The 16,359-nt window shown below is 63.6% G+C and overlaps 1 protein-coding gene across 3 annotated transcripts; it reads left to right on the top strand.

Annotated features, from left to right (window-relative positions):
• The first annotated feature begins 94 nt into the window (after nucleotides 1-94).
• CPLX2 (complexin 2) lies at nucleotides 95-15,490 on the top strand. 3 transcript variants are annotated; one of them, XM_021530715.4, is made up of 5 exons: nucleotides 95-220; nucleotides 4,697-4,794; nucleotides 13,151-13,258; nucleotides 13,736-13,911; nucleotides 14,073-15,490. In XM_021530715.4, the coding sequence occupies exons 3-5, from the start codon at nucleotides 13,228-13,230 to the stop codon at nucleotides 14,268-14,270; spliced, it is 405 nt and encodes a 134-aa protein (XP_021386390.1). In that variant the 5' UTR covers nucleotides 95-220; nucleotides 4,697-4,794; nucleotides 13,151-13,227; the 3' UTR covers nucleotides 14,271-15,490. The 3 variants fall into 3 exon arrangements, with proteins under 3 accessions (XP_021386390.1, XP_021386391.1, XP_021386389.1); XM_021530716.4 differs by lacking the exon at nucleotides 4,697-4,794; XM_021530714.3 differs by lacking the exons at nucleotides 95-220; nucleotides 4,697-4,794 and adding an exon at nucleotides 11,018-11,123.
• Nucleotides 15,491-16,359: the final 869 nt, after the last annotated feature.

Consider the following 16,359-nt stretch of genomic DNA (forward strand, 5'->3'; position numbering starts at 1 on the left):
CGGTACCGGGGCGGAAGGCCGGGCCGGGGGCTGCCGCCCGGGGCGCGGGGCGGTCCGGAGGCGGGCACGGAGGCGGCCCCGCCCGGGAGGCCGTGCGGCGGAGGGGGAGCCAGCACCGGGCCCCCCCTGTACCGCTACGGCTCCCGCCTCCCTTCCGGCGGCGGCTCCTTCTCCGCGCCGGGGGCGGACGGGGCGCACCGGAGCCGCGCCGAGCAGCCAGGTGGGTGCGGGACCGGGACCGGGCCGGGCCGGGCCCGCCGTGCCGCAGAGCCCGGGGGGGCCGGGCACGGGCGCGGGGATCGGCCCGCCGAGCCTCCCGGGGCCGCCGCTTATATAACGGGGCGGCGGCCGCGGAGCGGGATGCGGCATGCGGGGCGGGATGCGGGATGCGGGAAGGACGCGGGTGCTGCGGGATGCGGGGAGCCACGCAGGTGATGCGGGCTGCGGTGCGGGATGCAGAGCTGAGCGGCGCGCCCCCCGGCTGCCCACCCGCAGGTCTGGGGAGGGCGGACACGCCGGTGTGCAGGGCACGGCAGGAGAAGGGCTGAGACCCCCGGAGCGGGCTTTGGGTACCCCTCCAGCCCCTCTGTGCCCGGCTGTCCCCTGCGGGGGGCTCCGCAGAGCGGGGCTGCGGGCAGGGAGAGGATGCGACCCCCTGCCCGCAGCTGGGAGGCTCCGAGCCCCTTTCTGCCCTGGGGATCTCCGGTGCCTGCCCGGCTCCTCCCGTGCCTCCCCATCAGGGGCTCCATTCTCGCCCCGCTCTCCACCGCTAAGTCCAACCACTCGTGAAGCATTCCAGCCTCGCCGTTCCCAGTCCCCTGAGATTCAATCCCTGTCCCCTCTGCCCTGTCCCCACAAGGCACCTCCTAAACCCCACACTCCAGCCCTTCTCCCCGCCGTGTCCCCAGCACCGCGGCTGCAGCTCACGAGCAGGTGGCTACCGTGATCCAGGCCTTGGCAGCACGCGGTGGCAGTGCCACCCGCATGGCACGAGCGTGACCGGGCAGCCGCTGCCCGAGGCTGGCAGCGTGGTGAGTCAGAGCAGAGAAGCCAGGCTGGCACCGCCGCTCAGAACGGGGCTCAGGGCTCAGGACTTCTCCCTGCAACCAGCCAGGCTCCGTAGTCAGGCTCCAGCAGCTGCTGGCCAGGGCAGTGAAGGAACCGGAGTGATTCGAGTCCAGCTGAGGTGCTGGGTTTGGCAAATCCAGGAGGAGGATGGATGGGCTGGGCTCAGGGAGCAGAGAATTGTCTTCCCTGCCTCCCTTGTGCCTCGGAGGCTGCAGGACCCCAAGGGTTGCCAGGACAGGCTCCGGTATGGAAACAAAGGAGCTCAGTCCCCATCCAGTAGCACAGCTCACAGTGTCTGACCCTCACCCTCCTGGGGAAACTGGAGACGGCTCAGCTGAGACAAACTGGCACAGAAAAATGTCTCAAAGTCTCACTTGGCTGTGGGCCGAGTGTTTGTTTCTTCGATTGCCTTGCTTGATGACATTAGTATTGAAATGACCCTGAGCAGACAGAGCTCGGAACACCTCACAGCACTGACGGATGATTCTGGTTCACACCTTGGTTCTTCCCCGGGTTTCTGCAGAGGCTGCTGCCAGGCAAAGCCCACCAGGCCCATATCAGGAGCCAAGAGGAGCTGTGTTGAGTTGCCCAGCCTGGTTTATGCTTCTGGAGATGAGAAGTCCCAGCAGAGGTCCAGTCCTGGGGAAGAGGTGGTGATCACTGGCAGTGTGGCACACCTCCATTCCTGCCCCTGGGCACCAATGATGCCCTGTGGCCTGGAGCTCTGGAGGTCTTGTATGGCAGGAGAGCATGGTCACTGCAGCCCAGGCTTCTGCCTCTCCCACTGGCACCAAGCCCAAGCCCTTGGGCATCACACACTTCCCCAGCAGCCAGGGCTGGACCCCGAGGATCTTCCCTGTGGCCAGAGGATCTCTGCTCTCGCCCACAGCCTCGGTGTTCCTGGCCAGGCCTTCCCATTTGTTCTTATGCCAGCATCGTCCTCGAGTTTAAATGATCCTTCTCCCTCCCCGGTGTTTATTCTCCGGGTGTATTTATAGAGAGCAATCAGGCCTGCTCAGGCAGGGTAAACAAGCTGTGCTCCTGCGGGCTGCTCTGGCGTGAGCGCTCTGCTCGCTCGTCCCAGGAGCTTTCCCCTCTGCCTCTCCTGGTCCCACGGAGCCTTCCTGCCTGCAGAGACCCAGAGCATCTCCCTTGTCCAGCTGTGGGCCCTCCAGGCTGTGCCTTGTCAGGAGCCACTGTCACTTTTGCTGTGTTGTTCTGCACTGCCCTGCTGCCTCCTGCACACAGCCAGACCAGCAGGTCCATCCATCCCTAACTGGTGTCACCAGCCCCTCTGTGACAGTCACCAGAGGCTCAGAAATATTGCTCACCTCAGTCAAATCCCAGAGCCCCACAGTGGTGTGACCCAGACCTGCCCCAGTCTGAGGCTGGAGGAATTATGCAAGAGGTATTGAGGTCTTTGAGGCTGAGGATCTCTGCCCTTTGAAGGCAAGGCAGGTCGGCTCAGGTACAGACCCCAGCTGGGGAATGCCTCTGGGGGCTGCCCGGTGTGGCATGGCACCCTGAGTCCTCTGCACCCCTGTGCCAGAGCAGGACAGCACACTGCCAGCACAGGCTTTCCCCAGACATTGTGACTCTGAACCTTCCCTCTCACCTGCTGCCCAGAGAGGAACCTGCTGCCAGACCTAAGGCAGGTCCCAGGAGCATCTCCCTTAGGCAGGAAAGTGCTCTGAGATGTGGCCTGAGTTCCTCGCCCCTGCACCTCACTGCTCACCCTCCTCCTTCCCCAGCCTCCCCTCCTCTCAGACACTTGGACAAGCTCAGCTATTCACACAGGGTGCTGAGAGCTGGATGTGCCAAAGCAGAAGAGCTGTGGACTCACTAATGTCACATCTCAAGCATTAAGTTTTTCCTGGATACTGTGTCTTATGTCCAGACTGGATCAAAACATCCCTGCCAGCACCTGGGGCACTGCTGTCCCTGGAGCTGGGGGTGTTCTGGCACCATCACCCTGCTCTGCTGTCCCCTGTCCTCTGCCTTGGCTGTGGTAGGTGTCTGGCTGCCTGGACAGACAGACAGACTGAGCTAGTGCATCTGCCCAGGTGAGATGCCTCTTCATGGTACTGGCAGGGTCTGCCTATTGCAAAGGAGATAAAAAAACCTCTTTGGTCTGGCTGCAATAAAAAAAATACCCTGCAGGGATGGGAGCAGCACCCCTCAGGACTCTCTGCATTCCCTCAGGTGCCTGGGCAGGGTGTTCCTGCTCTTCCCACCCTCTGGGGTTTCAGCAAATAAATCTCTGCTGATCTGCACCCCGGGCCAGGCCCAGCAGAGCCAGTCTGACTCTGTCCCAGCCCAGCTGTCTCCCTGGCACGGCGCTGTCTGCAAACCAGACGCCCACAGGAGCACATCCCTGCTGCTCTCTGCAGCCTGTCTCACCCAGCTCCAGAGCCTTCCCACATCCCAAAGGAGGCAGTGGTTGTCCCCAGCAAAGGTCACCTTCACGCTGCTGCTGAGCCCTGTCCAGGCTGAGCTCTCAGCGCTGCATTTCCCAGCACACCAGAGGCTGTTCTGGGGTCTCCTTGGAGGAGCCACTGGGACCAACCTCCCCAAACCTGTTCCCAGGGGCTGTCAGTGTCTCCTGCTCCCAGGGTTGGAATGAGGCATCCCTGCTCTGTGAAGCTTTTAAAAATGCAGGCTCCATCCTCCCCAGCCCCTGCTCCTGCACAGCCTCGGTGTTTGCCTGTGTTTCCCTTGGCTCCCCTGGGTCATATATTTATCTCCAATCTGCCAAAGCCTCCCTCTTTCCCCAGGGTGGAAGAAAATCCTTTGCTTGAAATCAGGATGAATTTGTAACTTCCCTGGGAACCTGCTCCTCGAGTTGCAGAGGAGAAATCACACTCATGACACATGTCACAGTAACATGAGCCACACCACAGGGACAGCCCACCCCAGAAACTGCCAGCCTACCACCCAGGACCCTGGTACCCTGGTACCCTGCACAGCCCCTGCCCAGGCCAGCATCCCCCTGCATCATCCCCAGGGGCATTTCAGGGACATTTGAGGAAGGGATGAGATCCTCAGACAGAAGTTTCCTGAGGTCCAGCAGGAGTGGGGAGCCCAAAGCAGCATCAGGCTTCCTCTAGTTGCTGAGTCTGAGCAAGGACTTTTGTCTGGTGGCTTGTTTTAACTTGCTATTATGTTCTCCAAAGAAGAAATTTATCATGTGCAAGCTAAGGAAGGCAGAGCTAATGTAAAATTTTAAAACCCTTAAAGAGTTGAGAGCCCTCTACATTTTTTATGAAGGCATCTGAACTGCCAGGTACCTTCAGAGATGGCCAGGAGCCCTCTGCCAGCAGCAGAGTGGGTGCCCCTGGTTTAGGAAAGGACCAAAGACTCTGATGAGCTGCCATGTCCTGCAGCCTGTCACCCTCTGCACACCCTGCTGGGCTCCCACCTGCAGGGAGGTGGTGGCTCTGGGCAGCAGGTTGCTCCCATCCTTGGAGATGGGGATGCAGGGAGCACACAGACCCACCCAGGTGGAGGAGAGGGCAGCAAGCAGTGGTGTGCCCTGTCTGCCCCCCATCGTGTGGCTGCACTCTGTCCGTGCCACCGGGTGCTGTGCCCCTCCAAGGCACTCATGCTGTTGCTGTTGGTGTCTCTCCAGGCCCTGCTGTCCCTGCGATGCCCAGCCACCCCCACGAGGTCCTTGTCCCCCTGCGTTAGGTGCTGAAGCAGCAGACTCCTGGTGCTGCACACACCAAGGTAGGCAGCCCTGTGGCTCTTGGGGGGCTGGGGGGCCGTTTCACTCCCCGTGGTATGGGGGGCACAGCACAGCCATGGGATGGATGGGGAGGCCCAGAGGTACCACCTGGGGCTGCCTCAGTGGAGCCAGTCATGTCACCCAGGATGGGGGGGGTCTCATCTTGGTGACACTTTGATTCAGGCAAGTGGCACCTGAAGCAGCTCAGGACCAGGCAGAGGCCTTGGGAGTGAGGAGCAGCTCAGGCTCTTGGCAGATGCTGGGCACGGTCCCACCTGGAGACCATGGCAAGTGATGGTGACTGTGGAGGTGGCACAGGGCCAGGGTTTTTTCCTTTCTTCTCCTTTTTTCTTTTTTTTTTTTTTTTCCATTTGAAAGCCCCCAGATGGGAAAGGTACGAGCCAAACCCCTCTGAAAGCAGCCAAGAATGAATTTTCTGGCCCAAGCCCCAGCAGCTCTTAGAGCAGCACGGTGCCTGTCCAGCGTCACGCCACAGCAGAAACCCCAAGCTCAGGCAGGCTGGGGGAGGTCTCAGCTGGGGTGGGCAGCAAGCCCCACACCCATCCCAGCTGCTCCTTGGTGTCCCCACCTCCCCAGCCAGGGCAGCTCAGGTTCATCCTGCTCCCACCAAGCTGCAGCTTGGCCCGAGCCCAGGCACCCAGATGTCCCCCCCACGCTGCCATGGAGCCCCCCACCATGCAGCCATCTGCTGCCATCAGGGTGTCCCTGGTGTTGCCCCCTTACCCAGCTCTGTTGCCCAGGCCATGGGGCATTCTGGGCTCCCAAATCCCAAATCCCCCCTCTCATGGGACACAATGAGATGCTCTCCCAGAGCCAGGCTGGGAGTTTGGGTGAAGCATCCCCACTGCTCACTTCCTCCCCAGCACTGGTGTACAGAGAGGGGTCAAAGCACCCCAGTCTCTGTTCCTCAACTCAGGTGCCCCAGAGAGCCTTCAGAATCATTGCAAAAGCAACACTCTGTCAGCATGAGGCTGAACCTCAGGGGAGCAGTGCCAAAGGTCTCATTTTTTAGGGTGTTTTGGCTGGAGAGGGGACAGGTGGGGGCTGCCATTGCTCTGCTGTGATGCCCAGCCTCAAGCCAGTCATGCCCTTGTCCTTCATTACTTTTTCCTGTCAGTGAAATGAGGGTGGGTATAACCACTTTGAGGCTTTCTGTGGGGAGGGGGTGCCCAAATCCCATGCTGACACAGAGCCAGGAGATGATCCTTGTGCATCCACCACCCACACAGTCCTGACCACCTCAGTCCCTGGGGCTTGGCAGTGTGGCAAGGATGACAATCCATGTGTGCTCAGGGTGAGGTGCTGCAGAGGGGCTCGGGGGGCTTTTGTCTGCTTCCCAAGCAGTGGCTGCTGCGCTGCGCCCAGCTCGGCTCCGCACCGGCCCCTGCAGAGCTGCGCGGGTGTGCGTGCCTGCCATAAATATTGATGGGGTGGACTCGGCGCCAGGGTGCCCTTGTAGAGGCGATGGGGATGGAAATGCTGTACCTGCTGTGTGGGCAGGGCAGCACAGCCCAGGTGAGAGCACCGAGGTGAACGCAGGGTCTGTTCCTCAGGGAGGTGGGATCCATCCTATACAGGATGGGGGTTTGGAAGCAGGCAGGTGAGTAAGCTCACAAACCTGTTTGGGGAGCTGGCCAAAATCTGCAGTGAGCTTTAATCTGAGTCTGCAGCGAGCCACCACAGCCTGTCCCCACACAGCCACACCAGGATAAACAGCGAGGGGCTGCAGTGCCTCTGTTTAATAATGCAGGGCACAGAGGCACCGGACACACGCTGGGAGTCAGGAGCTGTGGGGATCAGGAGCCACCACTGCAGCACTCCAGTGGCAAGGTCCACCCCAGCAGGGTCCCCCTGGCACTCACTGTCCATCCCAGCGTGCCCCAGCGCTCATGTGGGCTCCTTGGGGTTCTGGGTGGCTCTGAGACTGAGGCTGGGTGAGCAGAGCTCCCCATCACAGAGCACGGAGCAGCGGTGGCAAAGCCAAGGTGCTCGGTCACACCATGGCTGACATCCCAGCCACTCTGGAGTCTTCTTAGCTGGAGCCTGGAGCTGAGTCCCTGTCCCCTTGGGAGGTCTCGCTGGGAGATTCAGCCCCTGCATCACTGTGTGACCCAGATGTAAGTGTAGATAGCAATTTTGGGGAGCTCTGGAGGGCTGAGCAGCACTGGGAGCAGCCCTCTCTCTCTGGTATCCTCCTGGGACGCTGCCATGCTGGGAGCAGCTGGAAGCCACGGGCTCGGTGCTCTCCCCACCCCACGGCAGCCTCCCGGCTGGGACCAGCAGCTGTGTGACGGGCTGGCTCCTGTGAGTGACCCCGGGACAGCCCTCGAGCCGTGCAGTGCCCCGATCCGGCCCCACCGACCATCTGCTGTGCCAGCTCCCCAAACCACACTGCGCCCCGCGGCACCGAGAGGGGCAGGGATGATCTGGGGGTGCCCGATGCCCCCCGTGTCCAACGAGGAGAGGGCAGGCAGGTCAGCCAGAGTGACAGGGACAGGGCTGTGGCAGCAATGCAGATGGGCAGTAATGCAGACAGAGCCGTGTCGTGGTGCAGAGGAGCAGCGACAGCAGTGTCAGCCCGGAGCCCCTCTGGCTGCAGGGTGGGCAGCAGGATCCCCCCCCAAGCCAGCCAGCAAAGCCCAGAGCCAGGGAGACCCTCATGGCTTGGGGCTAGCAGAAGTTACCCCATAAGGGTGGTTTTTGCCCTTTTGCTCTGTCCCTCTCTGGTGAGGTCAGGGGGCCCTGCCACGGTGCTGCTGCCACAGCCAGGAGCTTCATGGTGGAGCGGGGTCAAGCTGTGGCATGAGCCCACCTCCCTCCCACCAGTCCCACAGCTCCTGGTGAGTGCTGAGCACATCAGGAGACCACTCGCACCCCGTGTCTGACACGGGTGTGACAATCTGAGTGGGTGCTGGGGTGTCTCTCACGTGTGCTGGGGGGTCTGTGACTTGCTGCAGGGGCGCGGTGGTGGCCCCGGCATCCCCAGGGAGTGGATGTGGGTGGCTCTGAGCACCACAGACTCTCCTCGCCCTGAGCACAGTGTGCAGGAGTGACGCTGGGTCCCTCCTGTCCCTGAACAGTCTGTGCTCAGCCGCTGAGCTGGAGGGGCTGTCTCCAGGCTGATCCCACAGCACGGCTGGTGCCTGTCCCTGTCCCTATCCCTGTCCCTGTCCCCGCCGGGTGCCAGCCCCAAGGGACCAGAGCTGCTCTTCAGAGGCTGCAGCTGCTGCATGTTTCGTGCTGCCTCTTCCTCTTCTCCCCGCTGCTGTTTTTGTTTTGTTTAAGAGGCTGGGTTACGAATTTTAAACAGGCTCCTGAAAAACCCAATTACCTCCAGAAGACAACCTGATAAAAGCTGCCTAAGTGGCACTGTGGAAATCGCCTTGTGCAGCAGCTGAGGGAAAACCAACATAACAAAGCCTTTGGAAATGGAGTTAACCACTTTTAATCCCTCAGTGCAATGAGAAGGACCAATAATTATTTTCTGCAAAGATGTTGGGGGCGGATAAGTGAAATAACTGCCCAGGGCTAATGGGTGACAGCAGGCTAGGCTAGCAGTGCCGTAGGGATGGGTGCAGGTATTCCCTCTGCCTGGGAGCTTTGCAAGGGCCTGCAAGGCTGTGACCTTTATCTGACTTCTAGGGGACAACGGGGACGATGCCAACAGGCAAGTGCCACTCAGACATTGCTGACGGCAGATGGTGTGGCCGATGTGGTGGCTCCAGCCAGCCCCGTTCCCTCCCTGGGCGCCAGCGTGGAGTGGAGCACGGAACTGCTGGGGTCCTGGCACTTGTGCTGACTCCACAGAGGTGCTGGCAGGGCTTGGCAGTGCTCAGAGCTTCCTCCTCCATTTGGCTACGGTGCTGTTACCCAGCCCCTCACACCTCTCCACATCCCTTCCCTTCCTGCCTCCCCCAGCAGCTCCAGGCAGCCACCCAGCAGGTGACACTGCCAAGGAACAGCTGGGCAGAAAGGAGTGCCCACACTGGGCACAAGCACCAGGAGCATCCCCCGAACACCAGCCAGAGCTAGCTCAGCTCTGGGACTGTGGGGTTCCCCTGGATCCTTCTCTGCCCCACAGCTGGGGTGTGCAGGGCAGGAGGCAATGCCCAGGGCTGCTGGCTGCTCTTCCCACGGAAGCCTGGCCAGCAGGGCAGAGCAGGGTGCCCACCAGCCCAGCAGCTGTGGTTGCAATGCCAGCACTGGCAGCTGGAGTGCTGGGGCTGGTGGCCCCAGCTCACAGAGCCTCGTGCTTCCCGCAGCAGCAGGGACGGGGGCTGCTTCGCCCACCTCCCCCTGGCCACCCCACACTCCACGTGGGGACAGCGCCTGGGGACAGCACTCCAGGCCTCCCAAGAAAGGCAAGCCTGACTTAGCACTGGGCACTGGCACAAGGGATGTCCCTGCCAGTTTGGCCCCAGCTGATACTGGGAGCAGTCCTCTCTGGCACACTGGGATCTACTGGAGGAGCATGTGCTTAATGAGCCGAGGCATCTACAAAGATTGAAAGACTCAAGGACCCATCCCAGGAACAAAAGGAGGCGTTTGTCAGGCGCTGAGAGACGGGCTCGTTAATTCCTCCTGGCTGTCACACTTATCTGTAATGAATTTGTGCTCCGCTGTATTATTTTTAATACAATAGGAGCGGTGCCGCCCGCCCACCGCCCGGCTGCCGGGAGCGCTGACGTCAACGCCCGGAGCAGGGCTGCCGCAGGACGGACGGACGGACGGACAGACGGACGGGCCAAGCACAGGCCTGTCTTGCCGCCCACATGCCCGTCCCACCAGCTGCCAGCAGGCAGAGCCGGGCTGGGCATCAGGGCAGGAAGCTTTTTTACCTTGGAGGTGGAAAAAGGAGTTGCTGGTCAATGCCAGGCTGAGGGCTCGGGGCTGGTGGAGATGGATTGTGCCAGGGGGTGTTTTTGGGAGCAGGGAGAGCGGGTGAACAAGAGGGACAAGTCCCTGATGTGCTGTCCCCGTGCTGAGAGTTGTCCGGGGGAGCGGCCGTGTGTTGAGGCTGGAGCTGGCAGCGGGTGCGCACACACAGATCTGTCGGTGCATCTCTGTGGAGGTGGCACTTGCAAGCCAGTTTTGGCCCCCCTGGCTGCGAGATGTCCCCCCATTCCTGCCCCACATCCTGCATCACCCTCAGCCTTCCCTCAGCAGCCCCAGCAGCGCCTGGCAGCACCGACAGCATCTCCACAGCCCACCCCAAGGGGCGTGTGGGGGCAGCTGCAGCTGGTCCCAGCTCCCGGCAGCCTCCCACGTTTAGGGGGGGGACATCCCTGAAAGGATCCCGCACCCAGACCCTCCCCAGCACCGGTCTGAGCCCCCGCAGGCTGCTAGTCCAGAGCCTCACTATTAAACAGCAGCTATCCCAAAGCCCGGCTGCAAGTACCGCTGATGTGATTCGCACAGGGCTCGTCCTGTCTCTAAGATCCCAGAGCTGGATTAATTCGGAGGCACCGGCTGCCAGCCTGAGGAGCACACACCGTCCCCATGCATCGGGACAAGGGTGGCAGACCCGGGGGAGTTCTGTCCCGCACTGCAGGGGAGGAACACGGCAGGGGCTGCAGGAGCCCATCTCTCTTCGGGCAGGCACAGGAGGGCCAGGCAGGGTGGTGCACCCCATTTCCTGCCCAGGAACCCTTCGAAAAGGGGGTTATGAATTCCGTGGGCATCATATCCTCGATGCCACCGTAGACCCCCTCCGGCATCCCCTCTCTGAGCACCCCAAACCCTCTCTGGGAGCTCCGCGGGGGGAACAGCACCAAGAATCCAAAGCTAGGGCCCCCGAGCGGCAGCTCTTGGCGGAAGAGGGAGGGAGGGTGACATGATTTATCAGGGACTTTAATTAAACTCCCGCAGCCGCCCCGCATCGCTGCAGAGGAGGGCCGGGGAGCTGCGTGTCGGGGGGTCGAGTGGGGGAGCCGGGGGGTGCGGGACTGGGGGCACCGCCGGCCGATTCTTGCCTCGTTCGGCGCGTTAATTGCCGCGGCGGTGGATCGTTAACCCCGCGCAGGAGGCGCTCGCCCCGTCCCTGCGCTGCGGAGCGCGGGGCGGTGTCCGAGGGGGCCCCGTCCGCGACCCGCTGAGCGGCGCGGGGCTCCCCGGGACGCTTCCCGCGGGTCGTGCGGCGTTTCCCGGGAGGGGTCCCGCATCCCGCCGCCCCCGCGGGGGCCGGTCCGCGCGGTGGCGGGGGGTGTCGCTCCGGGCGGGCCCACGCGTGCCGCCGGGGGCGGGAGGGGGCCGGGCCGCGGCGGGGCGGGGCGGGGCGGAGCGGCGGCAGCGGCGAGCGGCGGCGGAGCCGGTGAGTGCCGGTGCTGAAGGGACAGCGCCGCCGCTGCGGCACCGGGCGGCCCCGGGCGGCGGGCGGGGCCCCGCGCCGCAGACCCCGGGATGGGGTGGGGGGAGAGGGGTCCCCGCGGCACCGCGTCCCCTGCGCGACCCGAGCCCCGCTCGCGGTCCCCGCCTTCCCGGTGTCCCCGCGTCCCCCCTCCTCCCTGGTGTCCCCTGCGGCCCCGGTGCGTGTCCCCCGAGCCGGGTTCCCCCCTCGTCGTCCTTGTGCCTGCGCCCCATCCCCCCTCCCCTTCCACGCCGGCTCGCCCCCCGGGTCCTGCACCCCGCTGCGGCCCCGGTGTCCCCCGCATGCTGGCTGTCCGCTACGTCCCGTGTCCCCGCTGTCCCCCGCCTTCCCGGCGCCCCCCCGTGTCTCCTGCGGCTCTGCAGCCCCTGTGGCCCCGGTATCCCGGTGCCTGCCGATGTTGCCCCCGTTTGCTGTGTTCCCCCTGCGCTGCCCGTGCACCTCCCGATGTCCCCCACGTACCCCGCTATCGCTACGAGCCCTCCCCACGACGCGACCCCAGTGCTCCGGTGCTCCCCGTGATCCTTGCACCTTGCCTACGGCCCCGGTGTCCCTGTGCTCTCCGGTGTTTCCCCCCAAACCCCTGCTGCAGTCGAAGGGCTCAGCACTATACTGCCCGGAGACCCCCACATTGTTGCGGGGTGCCCCGGGGCTGGCAGCAGCAAACTTCCCGGGGTCACAGCTCGTGCAGCTCCCCCAGCCCCAGTGGGGTTCTGGGGAGCCGGGGTGGGGGTACCCGCTGGGCTGCGGCACCCACCAGGCACATACACACACACACATACACTGCAAACTGCACCCCCGGGCTCCGAGCACAGCCTGCAGCACCCCACTCACACGGGGCACGTGGGGGGCACGGGCACCCCCCCACACACACCCTCCGCCTGTGATCCCCCGCATGCACACACACACGGAGCACACAAGCAGCCTGCAACACCCCCACACGTACACACACGCGACACAGTCTGCAAATTTGCGTGCGCAGCCCCCTGTGCAGCCTGCAAACCCACGGACCTGCACACACAACCCCCCCACACTCACACCAACACATCCTGCAGCACCCCCCGAGTGTGCAAACACGCGCACACCCGCAGCACAAACACCCAGCACACAGACACAGCCCACAACCCTATGTGCACACACATCCGCAGAGCCCGCAGACCCCAAAACTCGCACACGCTCAAAGCTTGCACAGAGGCTGCAAACCCGCACATCACGCATTCTGCAGCCCCACAAACTTATCCACACGCGTGTGTGCACGCACCCCGCATGCAAACACAGCCTGCAGGCACCCACAAACACACCTCTTGAGCAAACACAGCCTGCACGCGGAGCTCCCGCGCAGCGTGCGCAGACACGGCGCGCACCCGCCCCGTCCTGCACAGGCAGTGCCCCTGGCACGGTGTCACCCACCCGCAGCACCCGCGTGGATCACACACACAGTCACAGGCTGCTGCCTGCAACCCCTGCAGCCCCCAAGCACTGCCGCAACCACCACCAGCCTCTTCCCCATCCCTCTGCAGAGCACTCGCACTGCCGTAAACACACACGCACACACACAGCACCCCGGGTCCGGCCGTGCCACGCTGGCACCCCCAGACGAGGTCTGTCACCCCTCCCGCAAAGCAGGGATACGCAGTGTATGGTGGCATGGTGGGTCCTCATCCCACCAGCCCCCAAGCAGCACACCAGGGCTCCTGGTGCCACACCAAGGGCAGTGCTGAGGTGGAACATCCCTTCCTTGGTGTCTCCACAGGTCCTCAAGGCCAGAAGGGATGGAGGGAGGGGGCTGAGGGGAGCAGGCACAGTCACTCTGCCTGCAGACTCCAGAACCTCCCTCTGCCCATCCTGGAAGGCATTTGTGCTGAGGATGCAGAGGGTGCAAAGCACAGCCCCAGAGATCATTCCATCCCTCAGCCCGGGCAGCAGAGAACCTTAGCGTGGTATCCCCAACCTGTCCTTCTGTGCCTGCACAGGTGGCCCAGGTCAGCAAGCCCGGACAGCGGTGGATGAGCGCTGGGCACTGGCCTAGCCACACGCACACACCGGCACCATGGACTTCGTCATGAAGCAAGCGCTGGGCGGTGAGTGGGAGCTGTTCCCCCCTCAAGGGTCCCCTCTCCCAGAGCAATGCTGGCCCAGCACCCCAGTAGCACAGTGGGAGGGACATGGCAAGAGGACAGAGTCACACAGAGAGCCACTGGCAGGGGGGAGCTGCTGCTGGAGCCCTCCAGGTCTCCCATTTCCAGTGCCGTCAGCGGCTGGCTGGGGAATCCAGCCTCTTCTGCCACGAAGTGGGATTCCCCCGCAGATCCCCTGGGTGCTGAAGAAGGAGCTGCTGGCATCTCCCCCAGCTGACACTGAACTAGGGCAGAACAGCCAGCCTGTGGCACTCCCCATCCCCACAGCCTCCCGAGCCTGCCTGCAGCCCGCTTTGACACAGGCGGCCCTGGGGATGTCCCATGGGAGCCTCCTTGCCCTCCTTGCTGCTGCAGGGGCTTTGGCAGCAGCACCAGGCTGCAGCACCCTTGGGGACCAAACAAGGGTCTCGTTATGCGCAGGGGCCACCAAGGACATGGGGAAGATGCTGGGGGGCGAGGAGGAGAAGGACCCCGACGCGCAGAAGAAGGAGGAGGAGAGGCAGGAGGCCCTGCGCCAGCAGGAGGAGGAGCGGAAAGCCAAGCACGCCCGCATGGAAGCGGAGCGGGAGAAAGTCCGGCAGCAGATCCGTGACAAGGTGGGCACACACCTCCCCTGTGCCCGCCCCTGCCGGGGTGGGGCTGGGACAGGGAGCCGGCACGGCCGGGAGGAGGGTGGCCCGTGTCGGTGGTGATGGGCATGGGGCACAGCGCAGGCAGCGCCCACTGCCTGCCCTGCTGAGAGCCTGTGTCCTCTCAGTACGGGCTGAAGAAGAAGGAGGAGAAGGAAGCAGAGGAGAAAGCTGCTCTGGAGCAGCCGTGTGAGGGCAGCCTGACGCGCCCCAAGAAGGCGATCCCGGCAGGCTGTGGGGACGAGGAAGAGGAGGAGGAGGAGAGCATCCTGGACACCGTCCTCAAGTACCTGCCCGGCCCACTGCAGGATATGTTCAAGAAGTAACAGCACCGTCAACCCTGCCATAGGGTGCTGGGGCACGGGCGCCCTCTCTCCTACAATTCCTCCATCAGTTCCCTTGGCCCCGGAGAGGGGGTCCCCACACCCCCTCCCATCCCCTCCTGCCCTGTCCCCCAACCAGACCAAAAGCCCGCCCCGTCCCGTCCAGGCAGGGCCCCCCCACCACGCCAAAGGGGAGCAGCCCTGGCCGGACAGGGCGAACCGGGACCAAATGCACTGATGTAACCTCGCGGCAGGCTAGGCCCTACCGGTCCCCCCGGGGTGGCTCCTCGTGCCCCCTGCCCTGCCCTTTCTGTTCTCCCAGGGGACCCCAGCAGGCCTCTGCTCGCCTGCCCCCGTCCCCAACACTGCCATCCCCCTGCCCCCTCCCGCCCTGGGCCAAGCCCAAAGCACAAAGCCAGGCGCCCTGCCCGCAGCTCCCCCATCCCCGATCGTCGGGCACGGGGGTCCCCCGGGGCTGCCCGGTGTGCACCTGCATCGGGGGGTTGGAGGGGACCCCCCTCCCCGCATCTCTGGCCCCATAGTTAAAGCCATATCAGTTAGACTGCAATACTTCAGCACCGGGAGGAGCGGGCGCCGCGCTCCGCCAACCGTGTACAAAGGCACGCGCGGGGCAGGGACCCCCTGCCCCGCTCCCCCGTCCCCGCCGCTCGCTCGTCTGTGTCTTGGCCCCGCTGGCCCCCGTTCTCGCATTGGTGTCTCTGTGCCAGGGTGTGCCCCGTCGCTCCATGCATCCTCGTGTCCGCTGCTCAGACTCCCACCCCCGCGTCCCCACTGTCCCCGGGGGCCACCCGCGGCGCCCCTCGCCGTGCTGCTGGGACCCCCACGCTGCCCCCTGCAATAAAGCCAGCGCGGGGCCGAGGGCTGCCGGGCCAGTCCCGGGCTGGCAGTACCCGGCTGCCCTCACCCGACGCTGGACACATGGGTCCCCCGGCCTGGGAAGGGATCCCCGGGCAAGCGCCCCGGGATGTCCCAGGAGCCGCTGCTTGCACCCCAACGGGGGGAGGCAGGGGCACACCCCCATCCCGGCCCGTCTCTTGCCACACCGTGCTCCCCCTCCCTGTGCTTCCTCAGCCACGGCCCCCAGCCGCTCACCAGAGCCCTCCCGGGAGTGGCGGGCAGCTCGGGGCCCCACAGACATGCTGTGACCATCCTGCTCGAACTAGTCTTTGACGAACTAATAAAATAAAGGGATTTGTACATTGCTCCAGCCTCTTCTCATCTGTTGCTTTCCTCAGCCCCCATGTCAGCTCCCTCACCCCACCAACCTCAGGGCTGAAATATGGCAGCTCATCACACATGGGCTGGCCCCCAGCCAGGCCTCTACAGGTGCAGGAAGCAGCCACATGTGGCTCCCAGAGTCCTGCTCATTCCTTCTGCCTTCCTACTCCACAGGCATCTGTCCTCTCTGGGGTTGGGGACAAGACAAAAGGGATGTCCCACAGACATACTGTGGGGCTGGGGACAAAAGGGATGTCCCACAGACATACTGTGGGCTTAGGGACAAGACAAAAGGGATGTCACGCAGACATACTGTGGGGTTGAGGACAAGACAAAAGGGATGTCATGCATACATACCGTGAGGGTTTCTCCCCCTTCCCCTTGACTCCGGGAGTTCTCTCACTGAATGATTTGGGATACCCAAGGGTCCAAGGGCTGTTTCTGATGGGTCACAGCATTCCACCACTCCAAGAGAGGAGCATGAGGCTGTGGGCATAGTGCACCTCATGCCCCCACACTGAGGCAAAGGCCCTGGCAGTGCCCAGGCTCGGGAGGCTTCAGCTTGGTGCCAGCCTCAGCTCTGCTTCATGTGCCATCATTTACCAGCAAAGAGCTCAGATGTTACCCAGGCAGCATCAGCAGAGCAATCACCCAGAAAAGCTTCTGTCAGAAGGAAATATGAGGGTAGAGGACGGCAGAGATCTCACAGGCAAGGTCTCCATCGCAGGCAGGCTGTGCCCTGTGACCTGGCACGACGGTGCAGGCAGGGAGGAATCCCCACAGCCGTCCCTGGGCAGCGGGGACGGGGCAGGGAAGGGTCTGCCGGGGCTGGTGGCCGTGGCGTGGAGCCACG

This window comes from Lonchura striata, chromosome 13 (assembly GCF_050655825.1).
Source record: "Lonchura striata isolate lonStrDom1 chromosome 13, ASM5065582v1, whole genome shotgun sequence".
Classification (NCBI taxonomy): domain Eukaryota; kingdom Metazoa; phylum Chordata; class Aves; order Passeriformes; family Estrildidae; genus Lonchura; species Lonchura striata.

What these genes read in the sequence shown, in the direction of transcription:
- CPLX2 (XM_021530715.4), top strand. Translation starts at nt 13,228, where the DNA reads ATGGACTTCGTCATGAAGCAAGCGCTGGGCG. An exon ending in CATGAAGCAAGCGCTGGGCG is followed by an intron (nt 13,259 to 13,735) that starts GTGAGTGGGAGC and finishes CGTTATGCGCAG; the next exon opens with GGGCCACCAAGGACATGGGG. An exon ending in GGCAGCAGATCCGTGACAAG is followed by an intron (nt 13,912 to 14,072) that starts GTGGGCACACAC and finishes GTGTCCTCTCAG; the next exon opens with TACGGGCTGAAGAAGAAGGA.